We start from the raw sequence: 27,639 nt of genomic DNA on the forward strand, positions 1-27,639 counted from the left end.
AAGCGGCATACCATTCTTTTACTTTTGTCAATTTCTGCAGGTAAACGAAGCCATGCTGAGTACAAGAGGGACTCTAGTACGGTGACATTTGGGGAGTGGATATCATTTTGTTCACAATAACCTGAGATTCTCGCAAAAGTTTTTTGCTTCTTGGGATAGCCAGAGATCCAAAGATCACCCTTATGTAGCCACCTGTTTTTCTTCCAGCTAAAACATCCATCAGAGTACTTTTTCCAGCACCACTGACACCAACAAGGGCGGTAAGGACCCCTGGCCTAAAGGCCCCACTTACATCTTGTAGCAGCTGCAACTTATCTTCAAGGATGCCTTGAGCTTTCATTTCCTACAGGCACATTTAAAGCGAAAGGACAGATTTTAACGCCAAACTAGTCTATAGAAAAAAAGAAACCAAGATATATTAACAGCTCTTAAAGGCCAAAATGGCCCATGAGACCAGAACAAGGTACAGTTGATGATGATATCTCTCATCATAAAGTGTCACAAGAAGGGAAAGCACAGTCCTAACTGAAACCCTAGCTAAAATAGCAAAAAGAAGAGAGTAAACGGCTATATTCCAAGCTGGTAACATGTTTTGAAATGCTCTAAAGCATGTCAGTTGCATAGTAAACCTTATGAATGGCACTGTAAGATTTCTTACCGAAGGCATGTCTACATAGTAGTTGATTGCATTGAATGCAATGGAAAGTGGTTGAAATGGAAGGACCATTCCTTTCTTCTGAACCTCGCTTGTAAAACCAGCAATGTGATTAACCTTCAATCGCCTGCTACTTTTAGCATGTACGCCTGCAGATTCAAATTATGTTTAAGAATTTTGAAGACACAAGAAAGTTTTGGTAAATTGTACTTCGTTTGAGTTTATCATCATGCTTCTCTACTTCCTACCTTGATTATCAGTTTCTGGTTCAGTTGCTGCCAATCTAGATAATTGCAATCCCCTGCTGCTTGCATTTGAATGGCCTGCTTTTATATCTTCTTCCGATATGACGGCCTGAGGTCTACCAAGTGCTGCCAAAATAAAATCTAAAATTAAAACAAACCTTGTGCATGATTTCAACACCAATGAGAAAAATTAGATCACAAAAAAAAATCATACAATTGAGATATGTCAGTGCCAAAGCGAATAGGACGTTGTACAATATGGCAAATCCTATTAATGCTCCAATGGATATCCAATACCAATAATCCTCTGTGAAGAATCCACGTGCTTTCAATATAGCTGCTCCGATGGTTTGTGCGTCGACACTACCATTGTAAGGCTGTTCAGAAAAACGTTGTCTGGTTAACTGAGAGATGGATAAATTTGGTCACTTGCAGAACGACTGAGTTGGCTACGATAAAAGTATCAACTACAAGAAGCAAAGAAAAGTGAAAACCTTTGCCCAACGGTCTGCCAGAAATTCATTGATTACTAAGCCATTCTGTGCATACATTGTCGGAGAAATCCAGTAAAACCAAATCCACCATTTGTGAATTTGATCTGTTGAAAACCGCTAGCATTTGATATCCCACTCATCATATCACCAGAAATGAAAAGATGTGACAAAAAGAGAGACGAACTACCTTTAGATATGACAAATCCCCCCAAGACAAGCATAATCATCAAGAAAGCGATGCCATATGAGCTTGCAATTATCATAGACCTTCCAACTGCTCCGATGAAACGGAAGAGACCTAACGCCATTTGAGAAATGCAGAAAAATAGAAAGAGTTGCGAAAAGAATCTGCACTTCAAGAGCTGCTGATTAGAGGTCAGACAGCTAATTTCAGAAACAAAACCATGTACCTTTTCATTTGGCACAAACCTGGCCGGCCCCGGCGCAAATCCAACTGCATAGTATGTCAAGCACACCCAGATAAGACACTCGAGCAAAGATAAGGGTATCCTTATGATCATTGATGGTATGGCATAACTCCATGCGGGATAAAAGAGCAAATCTCTATGCTTATAAAATACGGGAAGTCGACTGACAACCACAGCCATCTCATTGCATCCGTTAAACATGATTATTATTAATCCATAGAAAAGAGCACCCATGTATAAATTTGCATCAGCAATGCTGTCTTGATGGAGTTCTGTGCGAAGAAAGACGGTCATGGTAGCGATGGTTGCAATGGTTATCTATTTGTGTAAATGGGACTATTAGACCCTTGTCTTAAAATTCACATGTATAAAAGAAACTTGCAAGTAAGAGAATCAGAAGGTCAAACACCTGGCAAGCCTCAAAGATGTATAGGAAAGAGTTGCGACGTGTAAGCAGCCACTCCCGCCAAAAGCAAGCTTTGAACAGGGCAACTTTTGAAATCCCATACATTTGGTTGGATAGGGCTGCTGGATGACTTTTTGATTTGTCGAAGGGCAGGATAGCTTCGTTTGGAGCACCTGGCCCACATGAAACGATTTGAACGATTCTGAAAATTCTCTTACTGATATATCTGTAAGACTTGTCTGGATCTGCCCAGTATTGTGCTTGATCTTTTCTTGATGTAACCTGTGTTACAAGAGCAAGTTGGGCTGTTTAAAAAAAAATCTCTCTCCCCATACATAAAGTTGCATGCATGAAGAGTGAATTGAATGTATACGTTTGTACATATCTATGCATGATCGTATGGAACAATCAGCCAAGCTCTATAGGTGCATTGAGAATAATTAAAAAATCCTTCACTCAACTTTCTTCCTTCTGATTGAAAACAAGAGAACTTAAGCACTTTTGAATGTATGCTAACCAATCTATAGAGAGTTCACTCATGTCTATGAACATGCAGAAGTGAATATCCCAAGATCAGATCCAATAAATTTTGTGTGCCTACAGGCTTATGTACTGCCTTCAGGCCTGTAATTTTGATTATGTAATACAACAGGGTACCAAGGGCCCCCTTCTTTTGCCAAAAAGTAAAGAAACATGCAGCAGAGTCAAACAATGTTTTGTGAGCTGAAGCATAGTTAGCTTTGTGCATCTTGCATATACTCATGTAGATGTGTCATTATAGAGGCCACCATTTCATACCTCCTGCAAAAAATCTGCAACATTTTTCCTCCCTGGGCACCGAAACCCTATCGATTGGAAGAAATCAAGGATACACTCGCGAGGACCCTGGTGAACAATTTCACCCTCTGACAAAAGTATCACATCATCAAAAAGCTCGAAAGTCTCAGGTGCAGGCTGCAGAAGTGCAACAACCATAGTCACACCCATCACATGTACAATGTTCTGCAAGCATTTCACAATCTGGAAAGTTGTGGAGCTGTCCAGCCCTGTAGAAATCTCATCCATGAAAAAGGCTTGTGCTGGTCCTACAAGCATTTCACCTGACACGTGAAAAGAAGGATCAGGAAAAGCTCCAATCTTGAGGGTAATATTCCTCATTTTCTTTTATGAAGTCCCATTGATAATGCAGAGAATACATCCCTCAGCAAGGTGAATTCCAAACCCAAGATCTCTTGACCGCCATGGATCAACCTTGACAAAGGAGCTGTTGACACATTCTCTCTTTTTCTCATGAGTCACAACCCCAACCAACCCCCCCCCCCCAACACACGCACACATGCATACGCGTATGCATGCTGCTATAATGGAACTGGCCCTAACAATGCTTTTCCCAAATCACCACTCATCAGCAGTCCTAGCATTTACCAGTGGTGACGCGCTTTCGTTGCCCTCCTGATATTCCCCTCCTCATCTGATCTCCAACCAAGGTATCAGCACAAATCTCAAGTCCAAGGACCTGCCCGATGGCACAAAAAGAGATTTTTCAGAATTATGACATTGAAAATATTTGTTGCATCTGTCTTTATTGATGAGAAGATCTTACCCTCAAAATGTAATCAGTGATAATGCTTGTTTCCTGTCCTGCCGTTGCAACGGCCTGCAGCAAAGACAAAGTCAGTCAACATGGCTACCAGCTTAGCTCTTGCAAAGAAAGACAAAGTGCATATTACCTTCATGAAGACATCAACGTCCGGGTGTGGCTTTATACCAGCAGCCTTTTCTCTTCTAGAGAGCTCCAATAGCATGTCTGGTACGATTGGCAAGCAAAAGAGAAGAATAATGAATAGGTGAAACATATTCTCCTCTACATCCCATGTTATGAACAGACGGCGACAAAAGCATCTGAGAAGCCCAACGAATGCTCACCAAATCTTGTTCCGACCCCTTGGCAACGAACAGAGAAATCCAGTGTCTCACGAACGGTCATCTCTGCAAATTGTATGTCATGTTGGCTTATGTAAGCAGATGTCCTTTGCGGAACAAACTCTGTCATCTCATGCCCATTGTATGTCACAATACCAGACACCTGAAAAACAGAAGTATAAAAGAGTGCCCCAGTGTTCTAGTCCCATGTAAGTGCCATCGATATGCGCTTCGTCATTCTGAGTCTAAAGGACAGGCCCGAGTCTAAAGGACAAGCCCGAGTCTTGACACACTCACATAGTGCCTTAGTTTAGCTCTTGTACATGTGTCCCCCAAAAGAACTATGTAACGACTGTTTATATGAATTCAAAAGTGGGAAAGCAGGCTCCATAGGCAAGGAGAGCTGAGTGCAAGTCTTCCGCATTATGACGATGATGATATGAAATGAAATGAAATGTTATATTAATGTCTTCAAGAGGCCAAAATGACCTATGAGACCAAAAAATTACAATTGATGAATCTGATACTATGTCTGAGTACGGAAATTAGAAAGTTACAAAGAACTAACACTAACACTAAGACACTAAAGCACTAGAGGGGGGGGGGGGGGGGGGGGGGGGGGGGGGGGGGGGGGGGGGGGGGTCACTGTCAGATCTCATCGACCTCCTCCATGGTCAGTACTTTGGTTGGGCGTCTTGCATGTCAAGCTAGAGTAATCTGTATCTTCTGTTGCAGCCTTCGGCGGTAGTGGGAGACCCCCCGAGGTCGTGGACGTCTGATCTACCAAGCTCAGTGGCTCGGTCAAGCAGTGTACCTCTAGTATGAGTAGGCTCTGAGATCTGCTGTAATGACTGCTCCGTTGGCTCTCCTCTGGCTAGTGTAAAGAAATCTGTGATTCGTCTCTGAGGCTGTCTTTCCCCTGATCATAGTTACCAGGAACGGGAAAGTGGAACGGGAACGCGGAACGGGAACGCGAAACAAAATGCCATTCCCTGTTACGAGTACTCGCGTTTGAAACACGGAACGGGAACTTGGAATGGGAACGGGGAACGCAGACCTGAAAACGGCCATTCCCTGTTACTATGCCCCTGATGTCCTCAGCAGGCTCTCCCTAAGTCTACGCAGCTCTAGCAGGAACAATCCGAGACACCTCTGATCCTTGTATCTCATGACTCTAGAAAAAGGTCCTAGAAAAAGGTCCGAACCCTTCTCTGAACAGGCAGTGGAAGCAGCCGCGTATCTCATAGTATGCCGGACAGTGACATGTGTAGTGCAGCTCTGTCTCTGGCTCTAAGTTACATAGGTGACATATTTTGGCTCCTACCGGCACCCCTCGAAATCGGCCGGTCTCGATCTGGAGCTAATGTCAGGATGTGCGTATCTGCCCAATAGCGCAACTTATCCCATGAGATAAGTGCGTATCCATGTATGCAGGCCTAGTTACAAAGCCGTCCTCCGTGAGTTGGAGAAGATGCTATCTGTGGAAGGCCATCTTCGTGCCCAACTCTTGCGTCGGCTGTCACCAGGAGGTGTATTTTTCCTGATGCCTTCCGTAAATAAGTATTAGATATTTTTATTTATTTTTACTTGTTTTTCCCGGAACCCTTGAAAAGGTGCAAGTGGACATTGGCCAGTGTGAAACGGCTACGGCCGAATAGGTTTCTCACATCAGGAGTATGGGTCGGTCAGTCTCGGACTGGTCGGGCCAGTTAGCACTGAACTCTGATGAGTATGGAAGCTCGTGTGCGCCAAACTGGAATTTGGGCCACTCGTCAAGTCACTGACAACTTTATAAGTTGAAAGGGGCTAGTAAATTAACCCACATTGTAGATGTTGGTCAAATGGTAGTCTTCAATGATGGTCAGGAGACCGATAGGGACGCCATGGAAGCATCTCCTAAAATTTAGGGAACTGCTATTTTTGACCGGAAAATGTGTTCGCGTCATTAGCTCCAGAATGTCGTGGGGAACATTTCTTAACTCTACAGCTCAGTCAACTGACATGTAGATTGAGATCTTTTTAGCCGAGTCTGCCAAAGTCGAAAACTGGGCGACGTGTCGCGCTGTGAGCAAATCTGCCACTCTGGGAGAAGGGGGCGAGCTGTTTATGAGCATTTGGGGCGCCATTTTCAGCTTTCAGGTGGATTGTAGCAGGTATAGAAGCTATGGAATGCTTTCCTTGCCCTCTATGCACAGTATGGTGACGGGAGTGATGCCCCGCACGCTACATACTGCTCTCTTTCTCCCCTACGTACAGTATGTTATGCCCCACTAGTGGGCTTCTCATTTGACTTATGTACAGCTGTGGGGAAATATGCTTTCGTGCCGAGGCAAGAGCCTCTTTGCACAGGAACCGGTGTAGCTAGCTGCTGCACCAAAGCAGGTCCACGAGAGGGTGATAACCTCTCGATTGCACAGTAAATTCAGCACTGTCTGCTTGCTGTTTTTTACTCTGTTTTGAGACTGTTTTGTGCCGGGATGCTTCCAGAATCAAGGGGCACCAAGCCCAAGGTGCAGGGAACAGTGTAGGGACCGTCATGTGCCCAAATCAGGTCAAAAACAGGACTGAACCAGAAATTACAGCGACCTGAAATTTACTGTTTTGTGCTCCAAACTGAGGGATAACGCCAGTGGGATAGAGTCCTCAGCTTGGAAACTGATTCGGATTGATTTCGGTACCGTTATGCTACCGAAATTTTGCCGAATCTGGAGCGTACTAGCTGGATGCAGGTGTTATCTTCTAGGGACTCTCTTTTTGTAATTCTCTCTCTCTAAATTAAAGAAATACCGAAAGGGGCGCCAGTCTTTGGGGCCTACAGGGTGTCGGTCTCGTGTGCGCAGTGACATTCTAGTCGTTGGACGCAACAGTGTTCTCTTCCCTTCTCAGTGCTCTGTGTAAACTTAACAGGTAATTGAAATAGTACCGCCCTCTATGTTGTATAGGCCGGTTATATGGTTCCATCGACGGGATAGTCACTTTTTCTTCAAAAAGTGCAGCGTGGATTGTTGTGGGTGAAAGCAACACAGAGCTTGTCGATATGGCAGAGAAGAGAGACCAAGTACCTGAAGAGGGATCTTCCTCACATGGCACAGAGAAAATTCCTTCAACTCTTCAAGAAGAGGACAGGTTGTTTAGAACTCAACTGCGTTGCTGCATGGACATGTTTCAGCAGTTGGCTAACAACCCAAGGATGCAGGAGTTCTTACAGGCTCCGACACAGGGTTCTCAACCTCCTATACAGGGCATGACTGAGCCGTTGCAGGAAAAGGAGATTTCCAATGCGCAGAGGACTCATGATGCTCGAGGGAAAGCCCATGTGGTTGAGCAACTAGCGGTGTCCAATGATCCAAAGCAACTTGCTTTAGCTGGACAGGAACCGTTTGTGAATGGTCAAGGGAGCAATGAACAGGCTATGCGTCAGACCCTTCCATTACCTAATACTTATCCTAGTTATTTTGGCGGTGGTTCAGTGTTTCAATCTATGGCTGGACCTTCCACAGGTTATATGCCAGGGAATGTGTTCGTGACAATGCAGACAGGCATGGGTAACCCTATGTATGCGAACATGGGTGTCCAACCAGGTTTTCAGGGTGCCTATGGCCAGTTTCGAGTGCCTGGAACACAATTTGGTATGGCTGGTTTTTCGCAGCCATACGTACAAATGCAGATATGACAGGTAAAACAGTTGATGCGAGTGCTGGAATGAACACTCATGGAGCACCACTGTTACAGGCACCTGCTTATGATAATGTGGCTCCTTTGAGTCAGCCTAAGGATTACAAGGAAGGTGGGCAGGGAGTGAAGTTTGAAACTTTCAGAGGAACTAAGGACCAATTGAAGGCTTTGACCTTCATACAGCAGTTCGATGCAGCTTATGCTGGAGGAAACTTCACGGAATCTTCAAAGATACGCAAGGCTGCCACTTTCTTGAAAGGGAATGCGCTCCAGTGGTGGACCGCATTGTTGAACCAGGGTCAAGCCCCAACAATGTGGGTCCAATTCAAACAGCTTTTTGCGCCTGCATGGTTGACAAATACTTTTGAAGTGGTGATGACAGAATGGCACGAGTTGAATGCTAAACAGTGTGCGAATCTGGAGGAGTACAATAAACGGTTTTGGGCCGCATTGTTGCCAGTCACCTTTTACAGGTTTGTGCCTTTGTTAGAACAAATTGAGAAGTATTGTTGCGGATTGCCCAAGAAAATCAGGGACTACTGCACAAAGACTACTGTCATGAATATGTTTCAGTTGATAGAGAATGCAAGAGTGGCCAATAATCTGTCGAAGGGAGATTCCGATGGATTTAATAGCCACGAGAAAGGGTCCCAGGGCAAACAGTTTTCAGCCAAGGGCAATGTTGCAGCAAAGCCTTCTGAGCCTCCCGCAAAGAAGCCCTCCACTGAAGAAGCTGATACGTCCAAAAAGCAGTCTAAATCTTCTTCGGGACAAGGACAAGGACAAAAAAGGCATTTTTCTGGCAAAACTTTTGAAGAAAGGAAGGCTCTTAGGGAGGCCAAGAAATGCTACATTTGTGAACAGGAAGGACACTTTGCAAATGAGTGCCCACAGAAGAAGTCACAGGATAAGGATGACAAGTCAGACCATAAAGGGAAGAAGCCAAAGCCGAGTGCAAGACTTGTTCCAGATTTGGTTGGAGACCAGCCAAACACAGATGCCACGGAGCTGTGCACAGCTTGGGGCAAAGTTAGAGACCAGACAGTGCTGGTTTTCTTTGATCCAGGAGCCCGTGCAAATTTCATATCACCGGAATTGGCATCAAAGTTGGGCATTCGTGCAGAGGAGATGGGTATGACAGGGGAAGCAGGTTTGACATACCCCGGTCATTCAGAGCCTGTTACTCCCATTTTGGGGAAGCTTCGTCTGCACATTCAGAGCTATGTCGATGCGGAAGAATTTCATATTATGCCACTTGAGGGCTGTGATGTGTTACTGGGTATCCCATGGTGTTACAGGTTGCATGCTATGGTGGATACTTACAACAAAAAGATTACCTTTGTAAATAGAGGAAAGACTCATGTCCTTGATGTAAAGCTTAAAGGCGAGTCTGTTCCAGTTGTTTCTGCTTCTGCTATTTCATCTGTAATAAAGAATCATCTTTCTGCGTACTTGATCTTTGCAAAAGAAGCACCTCAAGTTGTATCTAATTTGTCTACCTTAGATAAAGACAGGTCAACTTTTTTGAGTGGTTTCAGTGATTGTTTTTCGGACTCTTTGCCAGGGGAGTTACCTCCTGAGAGACCTGAGGATCATACTATAGATCTTGTGCCAGGTTCTAGTCCACCGAATAGACCACCATACAGGGTCAATGCAGCCCAGCAGAAAGAGATTATGAGTCAGGTCAACGAGCTTTTAGACAAGGGGCTGATTCAGCCCAGTTCATCCCCTTTTTGTTCGCCTGTACTCTTAGTGCAGAAGAAGGATGGTTCATGGCGCATGTGCATTGACTATCGCGCCTTGAATAAAAATACCATCAAGAACAGGTTCCCCATACCGAGGATAGATGACATTCTTGATCGGCTTGAGGGAGCGTCATTGTTTACAAGGATAGACCTAAAGAGCGGGTATCATCAGATACGCATTAGACCAGAAGATGTCCATAAGACTGCGTTTAGGACAACATTTGGTCTCTATGAGTTTCTTGTTATGCCATTTGGTCTCACAAATGCTCCTGCCACGTTCAATAGAATGATGGACAGAATTTTTAGACCACATAGAAACTTCGTGGGTACCTTCTTTGATGACATGATTGTCTACTCAAAGTCTGAAGAGGAGCATAGGGACCACTTGACCGCAGTTTTCAATGAGCTACGCAAGAACAGGCTACTCATTAATGCGAAGAAGAGTGAGTTCTTTTTGCAAGAGATTCACTTCCTTGGGCACATTGTTTCAAAGGATGGGGTACCCATGGATCCTGCCAAAGTGGAAGCAATTAGGTCATGGCCAGACTTGAAGTCCGTACATGACATTCGAAGCTTTCTAGGCTTATGTTCCTACTACAGGAGGTTCATCCGAAATTTTGCTCAGATTGCTTCTCCACTCCATGCACTGCAAGGAAAAGGAGTTACTTTCAAGTGGACAGCCAAGGAAATTTTAGCGTTCAAACACTTGAAAGAGAAGCTGACTTCACATCCGGTAATCATTTTGCCAGATCTTTCCAAACCTTTTGTGGTTCAATGTGATGCGTGTGGCCATAGTCTTGGTGCAGTTCTAATGCAGAATGGCTGAGTAGTCGCATATGAGAGCAGAATTCTTTTGACGACTGAAAGAAACTTGCAAGTCTATGAGAAAGAATTGCTAGCAGTAATTCATGCTCTCACTAGTTGGAAACACTATCTGCTAGGGGCTGATTTTGTTGTCCAAACGGATCATCAAACCTTGCAATATTTTCTCACACACACGAAGTTGTCTGAGAAGCACATGCGATGGGCAAACATCTTGTCAATGTTCCATTTTCAGATTTTGCATGTGCAAGGGAAAAAGAACGTGGTGGCTGATGCATTGTCACGAAAGCCCCAAGTTTCAGCAGTGTCAATTCCGTACCATTGTGAACTAGACGAAATGAAGACACAATATGCTGAAGATTCAGATTTTGCAAGGATCTATGACCAGCTTGTTGATGGGCAACATCGTGAGCACTATATGCTTAAGAATGACTTTCTCATGATGCATGGAAAGTTATGCGTTACTAAACAGTTACGGCCAAAGATTTTGATGGAAAGTCACGCTCCACCTTATGCTGGGCATCGTGGAATTGATGCAACAGTAAAAGGGGTTGAGGCATTCTTCTATTGGCCAGCTTTGCGTCAAGATGTGGACACATTTGTAAGATCATGCTTAGTATGCCAAAAAGTTAAATTTGACAGACAAAAGCAACCGGGATTGTTGCAGCCATTGCCGATCCCTGATAGGCCATGGGAAAGTATAGCAATGGACTTTATCTTTGATCTTCCAAGGACGCAAACAGGCAATGATGGGATTTGGACTATCATTTGTATGTTCAGTAAGCAGGCCCATTTCATTCCTGTGAGGAAGAAGATAAAGCCAGAACACATGGTCAAGATATTCATGAGCAATATCTTTAAATATCACGGGATGCCTCAGTCAATTGTCAGTGACAGGGATCCACGTATGACGAGTCTTTTCTAGAAGGCATTGTTTGAGAACATGGGCACTACGCTAAAGTTCTCTTCTTCGTTTCATCCGCAAACTGATGGACAGTCAGAAGAGGCAAATTCTACTGTCTTGGACCTGCTCAAATGTAATGTGTCAGAGCACAAGCCAACTTGGGAACACCATCTTCCATTGGTTGAATATGCTTACAATAACACTGTGCATACATCAACAGGTAAGGCACCATTTGAGATAGTGGAAGGAGGGAAGAAAGTCCCGCCCATTTTGCAGACTAAGGACAAGATTTTTGAGACAGACAAGTATGTGCAAGATATGGATGAAACATACAGGAAGATAAAGATTGCTCTTGAGAAGACTCAGGCTAAGCAAAACAAAGCTGCTGATCGTCACCGTCGAGAACTTGTATTTTCACTTGGTGATTGGGTACTTTTGCGCTTTGAAAAGGCCAGGTTAAGGAAAAGGAAAGGCAAGGAACGCTTGTTTCCTAAACTCAGTATGCGATATTATGGTCCTTTTCAGATTTCAGAAAAGATCAGCGATGTAGCTTACAGGTTAAAGCTACCAGAAGGCTGGAAAATACATAATGCTTTTCATGTCAACCTTCTAAGGCCCTTTGTTGGTGATGTGCCAGAGAATATGCTTGATGAGGAACAACCCGAGGTGGAAGAATTGGATGAAATCCTTGTTCCTGAGCAAATATTGGCACATAAAGAAAGAAAGGTTAGAGGAAAGGTTGCAAGACGCTATTTGGTGAAGTTCAAGAACTATCCATCATTAGATGCCAAATGGATGGAAGAGTCTGAATTGATTGATTCACCTCAGCTATTGCAATTGTATCTTGAAGCCTTTCAAATGGAACCCACACTAACTTGATGCAGCCTTTTTGGAGCAAGGCAAGAGCATGGTTCATGATGCTCAAGAGAGTAGTTAAACAATTGTATCTACTCTTTCCATACAGAATTTGGCTAGAGAAGTTTGTGCTCAACAGTACACTAGAAGACTTCTATGCTTGATATATGTGTCGTAGCCAGGTTGGTGGGATTGTTTAATCGTCCAACGCTACATTTCCGGAAGCATGTATATCTTGGATTCCCATCATAGAATATATGTGATATCAGGAGATATCCGCATGTATTATTGGCATGCAAGCGAGGTCGCTTGCAGTATTTCAAGGGTGGGGTGTGTCACCAGGAGGTGTATTTTTCTTGTTGCCTTCCGTAAATAAGTATTAGATATTTTTATTTATTTTTACTTGTTTTTCTCGGAACCCTTGAAAAGGTGCAAGTGGACATTGCATGGCCAGTGTGAAACGGCTACGGCCGAATAGGTTTCTCACATCGGGAGTCTTGGTCGGTCAGTTTGGGACTGGTCGGGCCAGTTAGCACTGAACTCTGATGAGTATGGAAGCTCGTGTGCGCCAAACTAGAATTTGGGCCACTCGTCAAGTCACTGACAACTTTATTAGTTGAAAGGGGCTAGTAAATTAACCCACATTGTAGATGTTGGTCAAATGGTAGTCTTCAATGATGGTCAGGAGACCGATAGGGACGCCATGGAAGCATCTCCTAAAATTTAGGGAACTGCTATTTTTGATCGGAAAATGTGTTCGCGTCATTAGCTCCAGAATATCGTGGGGAACATTTCTTAACTCTATGGCTCAGTCAACTGACGTGTAGATTGAGATCTTTTTAGCCGAGTCTTCCAAAGTCGAAAACTGGGCAACGTGTCACACTGTGAGCAAATCTACCACTCTGGGAGAAGGGGGCGAGCTGTTTATGAGCATTTGGGGCGCCATTTTCAGCTTTCAAGTGGATTGTAGCAGGTATAGAAGCCATGGAATGCTTTCCTTGCCCTCTATGCACAGTATGGTGACGGGAGTGATGCCCCGCACGCTACATACTGCTCTCTTTCTCCCCTACGTACAATATGTTATGCCCCACTAGTGGGCTTCTCATTTGACTTATGTACAGCTGTGGGGAAATATGCTTTCGTGCCGAGGCAAGAGCCTCTTTGCACAGGAACCGGTGTAGCTAGCTGCTGCACCAAAGCAGGTCCATGAGAGGGTGATAACCTCTTGATTGCGTAGTAAATTCAGCACTGTTTGCTTGCTATTTTTTACTCTGTTTTGAGACTGTTTTGTGCCCGGGAAGCCCAAGTGCAGGGAATAGTGTAGGGACCGTCGTGTGCCCAAATCAGGTCAAAAACAGGACTGAACCAGAAATTACACCGACCTGAAATTTAATGTTTTGTGCTCTAGACCGATAACGCCAGTGGGATAGAGTCCTGAGCTTGTAAACTGATTCGGATTGATTTCGGTACCGTTATGCTGCCGAAATTTTGCCGAATCTGGAGCGTACTAGCTGGATGTAGGTGTTATCTTCCAGGGACTCTCTTTTTGTAATTCCCTCTCTTTAAATTAAAGAAATATCGAAAGGGGCGCCAGTCTTTGGGGCCTACAGGGTGTCGGTCTCGTGTGCGCAGTGACATTCTAGTCGCTGGACGCACCTGTGTTCTCTTCCCTTCTCAGAGCTCTGTGTAAAGTTAACAGGTAATTGAAATAGTACCGCCCTCTACGTTGTATAGGCCGGTTATATCGGCTGTATCCATGTGCTCCTGGTATTTAGCTGAATCAGATCCTGGTATGAGTCTGGTGATCTCTGTCCGTGTGAGAGATAGAGGGTGCATCCAGGAGTATTGAAGCGGAGGTAATCTATCCATGTTGAGACCATGCGACTGAAACCATGTTGTCATCTATCCATACCAACATGCTGTATCGCCTTGTAGAGCTAGTTGTGGAGATGACTCCAGGGCAAGCCGAGCGTATCTATCCCTGGGGAGATCCCATAGACCGTGCGTAAAGGATACTGATCTCGTCAATGCCTCCACCACGAGGGGGGGGAGGGGGGGGCTAGCTCGGCTCGAATAATCTCATGTGGTACTAAGGCCTTAGCCCGAATCATCCAAGCGATCATAGAGACCAGAGGACTCTCCATACATCGCCATCCATCTGTGTTGGCAGATCTCCCATGGTGGTCTACTAAGGGTCCCCATACCTGAACTCCATAGAGCATAGCTGGAGTCACCAGAGTGTCAAAAAGCCAAAGCTTTGTTCACGGTTCTTGAAACTGAACCTGTGAACACATCCTCTCCGGTCCGCCCAAAGCTGCATATGCTCTTGTCAATCTAGTCTCTGATGCTCTCCTTAGTGAAAACACCGGTCCACCGAAGACTACTCCAAGATAAGTATATGCATCTCTGTACTCCACAGTCTCCTGGCCATACATAAATGTGGGTGCCGAGCTCCTGACCCACTGTGGTGTGGTGTTAAACACCATAACCTTGGTTTTCCCCAGATTGACAAACAATCCACTGTCACGAGAAAATGTATGCAGAGCATCCAAATGACGCTGAATCCCCTCTGGAGAGTCGGAAATCAGCACAATATCATCAACGTATAGTAACAACGGAATCCATGTCCTTGCTAGCTGTGCCCCGTTGTCCCCTTGACGCTCTACATAGTCTGAAAACTCATCCACATACATCCCAAAAAGAGTCGGGGATAGGGGGCATCCCTGCTTTACTCCAATGGTGGAGTGGACCATGTCAGGCATTCCCTCAATGGTGCGTACCCGCCCCATCATTGTCCTGTATAGAGCCAGAATACCCCATATCAGCTCTGTAGGCACCCCCATGTCCTGTAGTCTGCGTATAAGTCTGGCTCTCGGCACTGTGTCAAAAGCTTTGCGGAAATCCACAAAGCTACAATAGATCCTCTTGCCATGGTGTCTACCCTCCTCTATAATAGCTCTGAGTGTCAGAATCTAGTCAAGAGTGGAGAAACCTCTCGTGAAACCTACTTGCCCTGGTGCCCTTATGCCCTCCCGCTCTGCCCATCTACTCAGCTCCTGCTCAAGAACGGATGCATACAACCTAGCTAATGTGTGACCAACCATGATGGTGCAATAATTCGCGGGAATCATGGTATCTCCCGACTTGAAAATAGGCACAATCGTAGACAAACTCCAAGTCTCCGGGAAGCCTTCATACATGGCTCGATTAAACATCATAGCCAAGAGATCTACAAGCATATCTCTGGCATGGATGAAGTGCTCTGCTACCAGACCATCATGATCATGTGCCCTCCTTGTCTTCATCCTGCCAATGGCTTTCCTTACCCTCTCAGCACTAAAGAAAGAACATGTCTCCGGACATGTCTCTAGTGGGTCCGGCAGAGGCGGTTGCCCTGATGTTGTGTAGAGGGATGTGGCATATTCCCCCCATGTCTCAGTGGAGGTGACCGCTGGTGGTGGTGAATGCTCGTGGAATAGCCTCCATGCTTCGCCTGAGTCCTGACTTATAAATAGCTGATATAGATCCCGCTCTAGCTGAGATAGATGTGCCCTTTTCTTTCGTCGCACTAGGCGGCGAAAGATAATCTGTGATTGTCTATGTGTGGTAATACCCATGAGCACTTTCCTCTGTAATTTGATCCTCGTCTCTCTGCACTCCTCATCATACCAATTGTTCTGGGGCATGCTCCCAAATCGCCTCCGTGTGGGCTGGCTGTGGGGGTATGCCTCTGATGCTACATCATGGAGCGTCTCTGTCAGTATCTGAGTGAGTTCATCTAGTGGCCGTCCCGGCTCCTGGGTGCATAGCTGCCTATATATCTCATCCATATACACAGAATCCATCTCCCTCATGAAGGTATACCGAGTGTGTGTGGGGACCTCTCCTAATGGAGCTGTGCTAAACTGAAAGGTCGGGGTGAAAGACACAATAGCATGATCAACTGCTACTCCAACTGGCCTAGTGCCCACCATGAAATCCTGAAAGAATGGAATGAGACCTGGCTGGGCCATAACATAATCCACTGTGCTGGCACCGTGTCGGTGTGGAAAGCAAGTAAAACCTCCAGCTGTCGGAAATCTTGTAGGCCATTCACAATGGCCAATCTGTGTGCGGTTCCCAAATCTATCAAGTATCTACCATATTCATTGTATTCCTCATCTTGTGATAGTCTGGATAGACCCATCTCTGTGATGTCCAGCTCCCTAAGCATTCCTTCAGAAGTATCATAAAATATTTTCTAGTGGTGGGCAGTCCTAGCATTGAAATCCCCTAGTATGATAATGTCACCATCCTTGGAAAACTCCCATATATCATTATCCAAAATAGCAAAGGGGAATTGTCCTCTAGGTGATGCATATACTGACGTATAAGGAGGAAAGTAACAAATAGCTATGTAGAGGTATCTGCCCGTCTCTGCCCTAAGCCTCACCCACATGTACCTACCCTGTTCATCCTTGCGTGCTATATATATCAGTGGCCGCAGTTCCTCCCTGAATAGAACTGCCACTCCCCCTGAGCCCCGTCCTCGATGCTCCGATCTGGTCTCCTGTCTGCATGCTGTCTCCCATCTATATCCGCTCACCTGTGGCATGGATTAACCAGGTGCTTGATGCATCTCAAAGTAGAAAATGATGTCTCTCCCTGTGAAGCTATCCTCAAAGGCTCCTACATCAAGGCAGAGTGACCCATTACAATTCCAGGTTGCCATCTTTAGTGTGGTCCCATAGGTCTCGCACCATCATGCGGGGCGTCGCTCCAATATCACCACCTTTCCATCCCTGTAAAAAGCAATCTTCCCCTTTTCCCTTGCTGCTCTAATTTCCGGCATTTCTTCTTGCATATGAGCAATCTACGAGAGGGTGAGGTCATCTCCAAGAAAGATGCCAGTTTTCTTTAGAGTCGGTCTCTTCTTCAGGAAGTCCTTCTTCGCTTCCATGGAGGGGAAGTGGAGAATGAGTGCCCTTTCCTTCGAGGTTTCTCCGTTGCTCCCGCTTTCCTTAATGCCCACTCTCGAGGCCCTCGTATGTGTCTGCTCGTTGACCCCCACCAGAGTCATGAGTTCTTTCACCTCTTCATCCACATTATCCTGGTCTTTGAGGCCACATATCCTTACGTGTAAGGCTCGCACACGTCTCTTTTGCTCCTCTTCTAGTGTCAAGTTGATGATAGTTGGTGTGTGGGTGGGGGTTATTTCCTTGCCTTTCCTTTTTTTGACAATCTCAATCCATTTTTCGACCTTTACTTCTTTTTGTTGGGTCTTTGTGATAACATCCACTCATGAGGTCGTCATTTCTTTTTGTTTCTTCTCACCTTCTTTGATGGTCCGCACTTGCTCCTTAATCGTGTTAAGCTCTTCAATTCCTGAGGGTTGAAGCTCTCCCTCTTCGAGGACATTCTGCGAACGTACCTCTGCAAGCTCTTTCTTGAGTAGTGCGATTTGCTCATCTTGGGCCTTCACGCGATCTTCGAGTGTATGTATCGTCCTTTCCTGTGCTGTCACGCGTGCATCAAGTATGTTGATAGTACCTAGGAGATGGCGGTTGATCATGCTAATGGACTCTCTTAGTTCTTTTTTGCATTTTTAGATTGCATCCTCCACCGGGTCATCTTTTCTGCTTCCTCATGGTCGAAGGGCCGCCACAAGAGAGAGGGATACAAGCGTAGGCTAGTTTTTTTTTTTTCTTTCTCTCTCTATCTCTCTACGCGGCTAGGTTTTCTCTCTCTACGTGGCTAGGTTTTTTTTTTCTCTTTATATGCGTATACGTTTTTTTTCTTTTCTCTCTCTTTATACGCATATAAGTTTTTCTCTCTCTACGCCCCTTTTCCCCCTCCCCCTCTTTCTCTCTCTACGTTACTCACCCCCCCCCCCCCCCTCTCTCTCTCTCATTACGCTCTGGCATGAGGAAGTAGGTAGCGGGGGGCTGTCCAGGGCAGTGGACAGAGGGGGCGGGGAGCGTGAGTGTGAGGAGCGCGGGGTGGGGGAGCACGTGCGTGTGTAGGGGCAGCAAGACAAAGGGGGCGGGGAGCAGGGAAGCAGAGGGGAGCGAGGGAGGCAGGGGCAGCGGGACAGAGCATGCGGGGAGCAAAGGGAGAGGACGAGCGGGGGGCGGGGGGGGGGGGGGCAGAAGAGAAGCCAAAGAATGCAAATACGTACCCTTAAATCAGGAGGCAGCTTTCCAGCAAGGGCAAGCAATAATGTTGTCTTCCCTGAGCTCGGGGGGCCCAGAAGCAACGTCATTCTGCAACATGCAATATAATGTGAGCAGTCCCTGCCTTAGGGAGATGAAAACATTTCATCCGGAATTTCATGATACAGATATGTTATTAAGAGAGGGCTTGACTGCCCCATTCAAGTCTTTCAGTATCTTAAGAACATGCTTCTTTGGCGGTAACAGAAAGCTGGAGAATCCCTGCAGTCACATGTATACTCTTAGTTAGGATACACTAGAGGTTGCTAAGGTTTGCTTATGCAGGATTTCCGAAACAGCGCAGGGACACGAGGAATCCTCGGGACATTTTGAATGCATGTGACTGACAGGTGATTGAAGGATGGTCTTACCTCTACTAAATTGATCATGAAGTTATGAAGTGTTGGCAGTGATCTGCTTCCAACATGAACATCCGCCTCAACGGCAAGATGCTCAAACCGAACTTCGATTTTGGGAAGCTCAATGCCAACCCTGCCTCTCAAAAAAAAAAGGGGGCATATTTGTTGAATATCAAAAATCAAAATTGGTGCGCATATAACTCTTTTTGGTGTAAGAGTGACATCAACATTTGCACCATTGTAAATAACTCAGCTCCCACCTTTCAAGTCTTTCTCTTAGCTTCAAAAGGAGACGCTCGTTATCTTCTTCAGTTGCATGCAGCACTTTCTCCATCAGTTGCCGCTTCTCAGCTAATCCAAGCTTCCTAATTTCAATTTCTTGATGTCTCATGGAGCCAGTGTTGCTCACGTGTTGAAGGATCCCTTTCCGCAATCTGTCGTAAGTGGGCAGCTTCTCCAAGGCCGCCCACTTGAGCGCTTCTTCATCATCGCCGGACGACATAATATTGCAGTGCTGCTGCAACATCAACAGCTTCAAGCTTATCTCTAGCTCTCTCTACTTACCCATCTGCACGCAATGGAAGTCGAGCACTTTGGAACCCAAACCAGGAGGATGCAGGGGATCGAGTTCGGCGAGTAGCAGCAAAGGTGGTGACCATCTGCAAACAAGCGGAAATCTAACCTTATAGAAGCAGCAACGTAATTTCAACTCACAAATGAGTAGCATGCATTTCTCTTTAGAGTTCAATACAAAGTTTGACGTTACCTTGGTTTTCAATGGTTGATTTATCCATGGTCAACATTTGGATTCCACCCTCTTTCTAGAATTAACTTTGGTCTCTGCCTTCGCCTCTTGAATCCTTAAGTTTCAACAAGTATGAAATCAGGAGGCCTACCCTTCCCGCACCACTATCTCACACGGGCATGGGTTGGATGGGATCAATGGCCCACGCTTGTTTTGGGGAGTGCGGGCATTGTGGGCCGTTGATCTCACGATGCGCCCGAATTTACCAATTTGCCCGAATTTACTAAAGCCGCTCCGAATTTACACAGCGATGGCCTGAATCATAAAACTCTCCCTTCTCCCATTGCTTTCAATGAGCACACGCAGGTGAGGTGGTTAAGGTGATAGGCTTGCAAAGGTCGCATCCAAGGTTCAAGTTCGGGGGATGAGAGGGGGAGGGAGGCGGGGGCGCCCGAATTTACAAGTTTTGGTGCGTCGGAATTAACCTGTTTTCCTGAATTTACAAAAGTCGCATCAGACGGCTCATAGCGCACCCGATAATTAAATGGGTGTGGGCCATTGATCCCATCCAGCCCATGCCCGTGTGAGATAGTGAGGAGGCTACCCTTTGGGAGGTATTTAGAGCACCCAAATCATGGGTTTGTTTTTTTTCCACACAAAAACCAAAATATTTCGTTCTTTAACTCTTCAAAATGGAAAAGAAAGCAGTTGCTATTTTTATAACAAGTTTCTATTATTATTGTAATAGTAACTTTGACTTTTGGAGAAGGTTGTCACTCCCCAAAAAAAATCTCCCTCCCCCCCTCTTTCTGCAGCACTCTCTCTCTCTCTCTCTCTCTCTCTCTCTCTCTCTCTCTCATGGTGGCCAAGGCACCCGCGACTGCATCGCAGCAACCTGGAGGAGGAGAGTCTCACTCTCTCTGTCTCTCTCGCCCCGGCACGCATGGAGTTGCCGCTCTCTCTCTCTCTCTCTCTCTCTCTCTCTCTCTCTCTCTCTCTCTCTCTCTATCTATCTATCTCTCGCAAGAGCTGGAGTGGACGCTTGCAGCTGCCTTCTCGCTGTGTGATGCTATCGGAGACCTAGAGAAAATGCCACATCAGTGGCATTTTCGTTAAGGTTGCAACTACTAACAATATCAACCTTTGTGTGCGGTAAATTAATTAATGGCAATGGCAGCCTTCGTGTGAGTAGTGCACACAAAGGCACTAGTGGTGGAGTGTACGAACAGGTTTTTTTGGAGTTTGTAATCATGGGGGATAAAGTAATACATAAGAGCTACATCCCACTAACGGCTTGCAACGCATACATTGCAAGCAAGTCCATGCACCCCTTGCGCTACAACATAGGTGCATTGTAAGCAATGGGACCACGCCACTTCGCTTGTCGTTAGGGTCATTGTGTACTTTTTGACGTGGCTTCCCTTAAAAGCATGCACTGCTCCTTGTGCTACAAAATTTTGCAAAACTTGAGAATTTTATAGCGCATCGAGCGCTTTATATGTGCATTGTATCTCTCCCTTGCACTCGTTGAGCAGTAGCGTGACCATCAAAGATTAACCTGCTTGCTTGCGATGTATATGTTGCAAGCCCACAGTGGGACGCAGCTCTAAGCAAAACTGGAAAAAAAAAAAATCTCAAAAAATCATGGATTGATCATTGCATCACCAAGTAGTAGTGCAGATTAGCCTATCAATAGACATGTCCCACTCCTTCACAGAATCACCTTCCCCAAAGAGAGAGAGAGAGAGAGAGAGAGAGAGCTTTCGCATGGATATCCACACACACACACACACACACACACAGTCCCACAATATCTACATAGCGCGTACACACACACACACATCCCTAATCTACCATTCTCTCTCTCTCTCTCTCTCTCTCTCTCTCTCTCTCTCTCTCTCTCTCTCTCTCTCTCTCTCTCTCTCTCTCTCTCTCTCTCTCTCTCTCTCTCTGTGTGTGTGTGTGTGTGTGCTACTACTGCTCCGTGCCCCTGCCTTAGTTGTTGTTCCTACCCCCCTCACGCTGCCCCTGCTTTGCTGCTACTCCCGCTCCCCCTCACGTTGTCCCTACTCTTGTTGCTGCCCATGCTCCCACTTCCGCTTCTGATCTCGCGTCCCCCCCCCCCCCCTCTCGCTCTCACTGCAACCCCTGACCAAGCATAGAGAGAGAGAGAGAGAGAGAGAGAGAGAGAGAGAGAGAGAGAGAGAGAGAGAGAGGGAGAGAGGGGGCCCGTATGTAGAGAGAGAGAGAGAGAGAGAGGGGGGGAAGTAGCATAGAGAGAGAGAGAGATAAAAGTAGCGTAGAGAGAGAAAGTATAGAGAGAGAGAGAGAACAGGTAGAGAGAATCTTTGCCCACATAGAGAGAGAGAGAGAACATGCACACGTAGAGAGAGAAAACCTGCCCGCGTAGAGAGGGGGAAAAAAAAGTGGATACCCAGGTTATTCTTCTCCCCCCCCCCCCCCCCCCACCCTCCCCTTTTTTTGCCTTCAGTCATGAGGAAACAAAATGGCAAGGATGACCCTATGGAGGATGCCATTCAAAAATGCAAAGAAGAAATGAGTGAGTCCATCAACAAGATCAATCGCCACCTCCTAGGTACTATTAACGTACTCGACGAGCGTGTGGCAACACAGGAAAGCACGATACATGCACTTGAGGATTGTATGAAGGCCCAAGATGAGGAATCGCACTACTCAAGAAAGAGCTTGCAGAGGTGCGATCGCGAGTAGATGTCATCACAAAGACCCAACAAAAAGCAAAAAAGGCCGAATAATGGATTGAGATTGTCAAGAAAGGAAAGGGCAAGGAAATAACCCCCACCCCCACACCTACCATCATTAACTTGACACTAGAAGAGGAGCAAAGGAGACGTGTGCGGGCCTTACACGTAAGGATATGTGGTCTCAGAGACCAAGATAATGTGGATGAAGAGGTGAAGGAACTCATGACTTTGGTGGGGGTTAACGAACAGACACATACGAGGGCTTGGAGAGTGGGCAGTAAGAAAAGTAGGAGCAACGGAGAAACCTCAAAACAAAGGGAACTCATCCTCCGTTTCCCCTCCATGGAAGCGAAGAAAGACTTCTTGAAGAAGAGACCAACTCCAAAGAAGACTGGCATCTTTCTTAGAGATGACCTCACCCTCTCGTAGATTGCTCATATGCAAGAAGTAATGCCGAAAATAGGGAGAAAGGGAAGATTTCTTTTTACAGGGATGGAAACTAAAGATGGCAACCTGGAATTGTAATGGGTTACTCCGTCTTGATGTAGGTGCCTTTGAGGATAGTTTCATAGGGAGAGACATCATTTTCTACTCTCAGATGCAACAAGCCCCTAGGCAATCCATGCCAGAGGTGAGCGGATATAGATGGGAGACAGCGTGCAGACAGGAGACCAGATCTAAACATCAAGGACGGGGTTCAGGAAGAGTGCCAATTCTATTCAAGGAGGAGTTGCAACCATTGATATATATAGCGAGCAAGGATGAACGGGCTAGGTACATGTGCGTGAGGCTCAGGGCAGAGACAGGCAAATACCCCTACATTGCTATCTGTTACTTTCCTCCTAGTACGTCAGTATATGCATCACCTAGAGGACAATCCCCCTTTGCTATTCTGGATAATGACATATGAGAGTTTTCCAAGGATGGTGACATTATCATACTAGGGGACTTCAATGCTAGGACTGCCCATCACCGGACAATATTTTATGATACTTCTGAGGAGATTCTTAGGGAGCTGGACGTTACAGAGATGGGCCTATCCAGACTGTCACAAAATGAGGAGTACACTTGAGTATGGCAGATACTTGATAGATATGGGAACTGCACATAGATTGGCCATTTTGAATGGCCTACAAAGATTTTTGACAGCTAGTGTAACATTTAATGCACTAGTAACTTGTGTGTAGCAAAAATTGATAACATCGTGAGCATTTCATTAATAATAAGTTCCTAATGAGCATAGAGAGAGTACTTAATTGGAGAAATCAACATAGCAATTTACACCTAGCTAATTTGGCATTGACAATACTTGAAAAGAGAGAGAAATAGAACAATTGACAAGATTTTAGGACCGGATTTACATGGAGCCGGTCCCCCCTCCATGAAGGCTTTGTATTATAGCTTCTCCCATCAAAGGAGACTTTTGTACAATACAGTTCTTGTGTTCCTTGACAAAACTCGTTGGTGCAATGAAGGTGGAAGCTTCATGCACCAAATTATGCTTGAAAAAACACCTAGTGTCCCTAGCCTCAGTCCCAAGACCTCACACACCTTCAAAAATGGTGAGAGCTAGCAGGGATTGAGGATAGATTGAGAGGAAGAAGAGGTATCTTATGAGAAAGAAGAATTCTCCTCACATAATCACTCTAATAGCATAGCTTAGCTTAGTAATTAGCATGGTAGAGGAGATGAGCATGCCATTAAAGCTTGGCTCTTGGTTGGATTTGCATTCCATAGCCAAGAGTTGTTGGTGTAGGCCTCTACTTCTCAATGCTTGGAGAAGGAGATGGGGTTCTTCTTGCACACATGAGTTGTGTGTGTGTGGGGCAACGAGTTAGAGTAAAATGCAGCCTTTTCCCTCATCTTGGTCGACCCCTGTTGCTATTTGCTCATGCTGGCATCCTATTGGCTCAAGCAAAGCTTAGCCAATGAGAATTTAGAAGCATAATTGCTAGCCTTGTGACATGTGTCCCCCTTTCCCCTTTTGTGAGAGCTTTAGGCAATTAAATAGTTCAATCAAACTCTCATTGGACCTCTTAGTCTTCTGGCCAATAGGAATCAGGTAAGCCATTGGGATGTTGAATGTTCATTGGACCCCTTGGTAGATTGTCCAATAGTCTTCTAGGGAGCTTAATTTCTATTGGTTCTTTTATCAAGCATTTTTTAATTGATTAGACAAATTTTATTCTAGCCTAATTCTCATTGGTCCACCTCTATGTACATCCAATAGGATTTGAGAGGAGGTTGGCGGCAACTGGCCTAGGAGTCTGACATGTGTCAAGTATTCCCTTTGTGTAAAGGGGGAGCCTTGGAGTGTGTATGTGTGTGTTTCTCTCTCATCCCCTACAATAAGGGCTCGCCCCCTCCTTCCTAGGGATGTGGGAAGACTTTTTAGTCTTCCCATGACCATCCAATTTTCCCTCTGCTTTGGCCATTGGATAAAAGAGTTAATTTTTGGAACCTTAGCCTATAGAAGTCTTAATGGAGGTGAACCTTAGGTCTTTTAAGCCCCATTGAAACACATTGCTCTTTTGCAGGCTGTCCCCCTTTAGATCCCTATTTTTCCTCCTTTGGATCCCTAACAGAGACTGGTCTGGCAGCCTTACCAATATTATAGCTTTTACTCCCCTGGTACTTCCCCATATTAAATGATCAGTTTAACATGAGAAAATCATTTGGGAGTATTAGATATTAGTTTTTATGACATTACCTCTCTCTTGAAATCATAGTCATCCTCGACTATGAGGTAGAGAAGATAAAGCCTACTCATTAGTCCGTTTCCTAGCGGATAGAGGATCCCTATTTTATCCTACGACATCGTTCCAAATTGATGGCTAGTCCATTAATTTTTTGCCTTGCATCCATCTAGCATCTTCAAAAGGATAATTTTTAAACTTGATAAGATATCATTGGATAGTCTTACCGCCTCGTAATACCTTGTCTTCGTGTCGGACAATCGACTCTGGCTGCAGCACCACTTTGTGGTCCTCGATCTCCAGTGGGTCTTCAATAATTTCTTCTTGAGGTGGCTCTCCTTTGTAAGGCTTTAGTAGGCTCATGTGAAAATCATTATGTATGAGCGAATGGCTAGGCAACTTGAGTTGATAGGCCGTTTCATTGATTGGTCTATGAATCTGAAAGGGGCAATAGTACCTTTTTGCTAACTTAGCATAGTACTTTTGCTGTCCCGTAGGATTCTTGCCCGTTGTGTGCCTTAATCAAGCCTTGGGAAACTTAAGCAAGACCCAATCATTTTTTTTAAACGCTAGGGCTCTTCTGTGCTTATCACGAGCGGCCTTTTGCCTTTGCTGAGAGATGGATATAGCATCCTTAATCTTTTGGAAAGATTCTTGCAGGTCTCGGCTATATTCATCTACAGCAAAGATCTTCCCATGTACCTTGAGTAGCAGGGGACTTTTTATCTTCCCTCTATCACCTCAGAAGGTGCTTTTCCCGTGGAAGTGTGTACAATGTTATTGTAATCATACTCCACTAAGGGTAAGTACTTCTCCCATTGGGACTTTTGATCTACTTCTGTGTCATAAGCTTTTAGTAGATCAAGAATTGTTAGGTTGGCTATTTCACTTTGGACATCCGTTTGGGGATGATAGGACGAAGAGAAGTTTAGTTTTGCACCTAAATTCTCAAAGAGAACCTTCCAAAAGTTACTAGTCATTCTAGGATCTCTATCCAACACTATGGACATTGGTAAGCCGTGGTACTTAAAGGTTTGTGATATAAAGAGGGTTGCCATTTGATGGGCCTTGATAGTCTTTTTGATAGGTATGGAATGTTCTTGTTTGCTAAACATGTCTACTATTGTCCATATTCCCGTATTCTCATGGATAGACTTGGGCAATCCAAAGATCAAATCCATGGATATGCTCTCCTATGGTGAATTAGGGATTGGCAATGGTTGAAGCAATCCAAGTTGCTTCCCGCTATCAAACTTCGTTTGTAGGCATACCACACATTTTGAAACATACTTTTGTATGTTTGCTTTCATGGCAAGCCAATAAAAATATGTTTCTATCCCTTTGAGGATAGAATGAATTGTTGGGATTCAGGCCAGCTGGCCGGACATCCCACTTACTACTCACCCATTGAGATTCAAGCCAACTGGTCGGACATCCCACTTACTACTAACCCATCTACTAACTTAACCACATATACACTTATTCTTTAATACAACAGAATAAGGAGCTGCAGGATAATGTTGCTATGCGCTCCACCCAAAGCATCTCTCTCTCTCTCTCTCTACTCTCGCACTTGCACTCACACACGCTTCCCGCGGCACCTTCAACTGGTATCAGAGCAGGATTTGTGCTTGTCGTTTCCGCGTCCGCGCGCGCACTTTCAAAAGTGCAAACAAGTTTTCGATTTTGGCATCAGCAAAATCAACATCCGGGAGCGTTTCCAGCAGGTGTCCTGCGGTTTTATCCCCCTTTCAAAGTTGTTCATGCAGTCGAAAGCTTCATTAGAGCTACACTTCAGGAGTTGTATTTTTTCAACTACACTTTTGTTACAAATACAGGTACAGGTATAGGACATAGGTGCAGGTTGTTCAGAGACTGTTTTGGGATGGTATACAACCGCTTTATGGCTATTATGTGCTATTGAGATGGTGTCTATGGGTTGATTAGGAGCACTTTTCAGCATCGACATTGTCTCGGGTTTTTCAGGCATCCATCTCCTCACAGGTTCTTGCATACATACAGGACATTTCTTACAGGTTGCAGTGTTTAGCATCAGCACAGATTTCAGTGTGAGTATTTGATGCACATATGGATTGTTTTGGCACTTTTGATAGTGCTTGAGCTCTTTTGAGAGCGGTTTTACTCCCCGCAAGGATTTGTTTACTGCTTGCACATTTTGTTTGGTGCCTGTTTGAGCAAATATACTGCACCTTGCAGTATTGTTGACAGTGAATGTACGTTGAGTTGCGGAAACTGCCATATGTACCTTTTGTGGAGCCGATTTGGCTTGTTTCTGGCACTCCTGAGCGTTTCTAAGACTCGGTTCAGAGGCCCTTTCTGAGACTGGGCCGGTTTCTTGTCTACATAACCTTTTGTGAGGGTCGATAGCGTGAGGTTTTCTTGAGCTGGGGGATTCTCGAATGTTGAGATCCTTTCGGTGATACAGGTTGCTTGAGTACCCCTTTTTCGTGGCCTCGCCATAGGACATGTATAGAGACGGCTAGGTGTATTTGATGTCGTGCTGGATCCTATCATGGAGCGCCCAGAGGGCGAGTATACAGATGTTGAGTGGGAGAAACTTGATGCTAAGGCCAAATCTACCCTCCGTTTGCATTTGGCCGAATATGTGTACTTTACTATTGTTGGAGAAAGAACTGCTAGAGATGTATGGGATAAGTTGTGTTCCAGTTATGAGAACAAAAGTGCCACTAATAAGGTTTTCTTGATGAAGAAGTTGTTTGAACTCCGTATGAAGGAAGAGGGCACTATTTCT

The 27,639-nt window shown here is 45.2% G+C and overlaps 1 protein-coding gene and 1 pseudogene across 2 annotated transcripts in view; both read right to left on the bottom strand.

The window, feature by feature from the left end:
• Window positions 1-18,443, bottom strand: part of LOC147421909 (pleiotropic drug resistance protein 1-like) — an 88,114-nt pseudogene extending 69,671 nt beyond the window's left edge. The window contains exons 1-14 of the transcript XR_015186721.1: window positions 18,310-18,443; window positions 4,155-4,314; window positions 3,959-4,035; window positions 3,832-3,885; window positions 3,654-3,744; window positions 3,027-3,328; window positions 2,232-2,510; window positions 1,824-2,140; window positions 1,582-1,742; window positions 1,395-1,498; window positions 1,115-1,277; window positions 904-1,026; window positions 659-804; window positions 12-343 (exon numbers count right to left, since the gene is read on the bottom strand). The product of XR_015186721.1 is annotated as a pleiotropic drug resistance protein 1-like (transcript). The remainder of the gene's footprint in view (window positions 1-11; window positions 344-658; window positions 805-903; window positions 1,027-1,114; window positions 1,278-1,394; window positions 1,499-1,581; window positions 1,743-1,823; window positions 2,141-2,231; window positions 2,511-3,026; window positions 3,329-3,653; window positions 3,745-3,831; window positions 3,886-3,958; window positions 4,036-4,154; window positions 4,315-18,309) is intronic.
• LOC147421911 (ABC transporter G family member 43-like) lies at window positions 18,429-19,388 on the bottom strand. Its single transcript, XM_086502427.1, has 3 exons — window positions 18,963-19,388; window positions 18,715-18,835; window positions 18,429-18,565 (listed from the first exon to the last, which is right to left on the bottom strand). Exons 1-3 carry the CDS (start codon window positions 19,226-19,228, stop codon window positions 18,461-18,463), a joined length of 492 nt encoding a protein of 163 aa, XP_086358553.1. The 5' UTR covers window positions 19,229-19,388; the 3' UTR covers window positions 18,429-18,460.
• Window positions 19,389-27,639: the final 8,251 nt, after the last annotated feature.

This window comes from Adiantum capillus-veneris, chromosome 27, assembly GCF_014529385.1.
Source record: "Adiantum capillus-veneris isolate H3 chromosome 27, ASM1452938v2, whole genome shotgun sequence".
Classification (NCBI taxonomy): Eukaryota; Viridiplantae; Streptophyta; class Polypodiopsida; order Polypodiales; family Pteridaceae; genus Adiantum; species Adiantum capillus-veneris.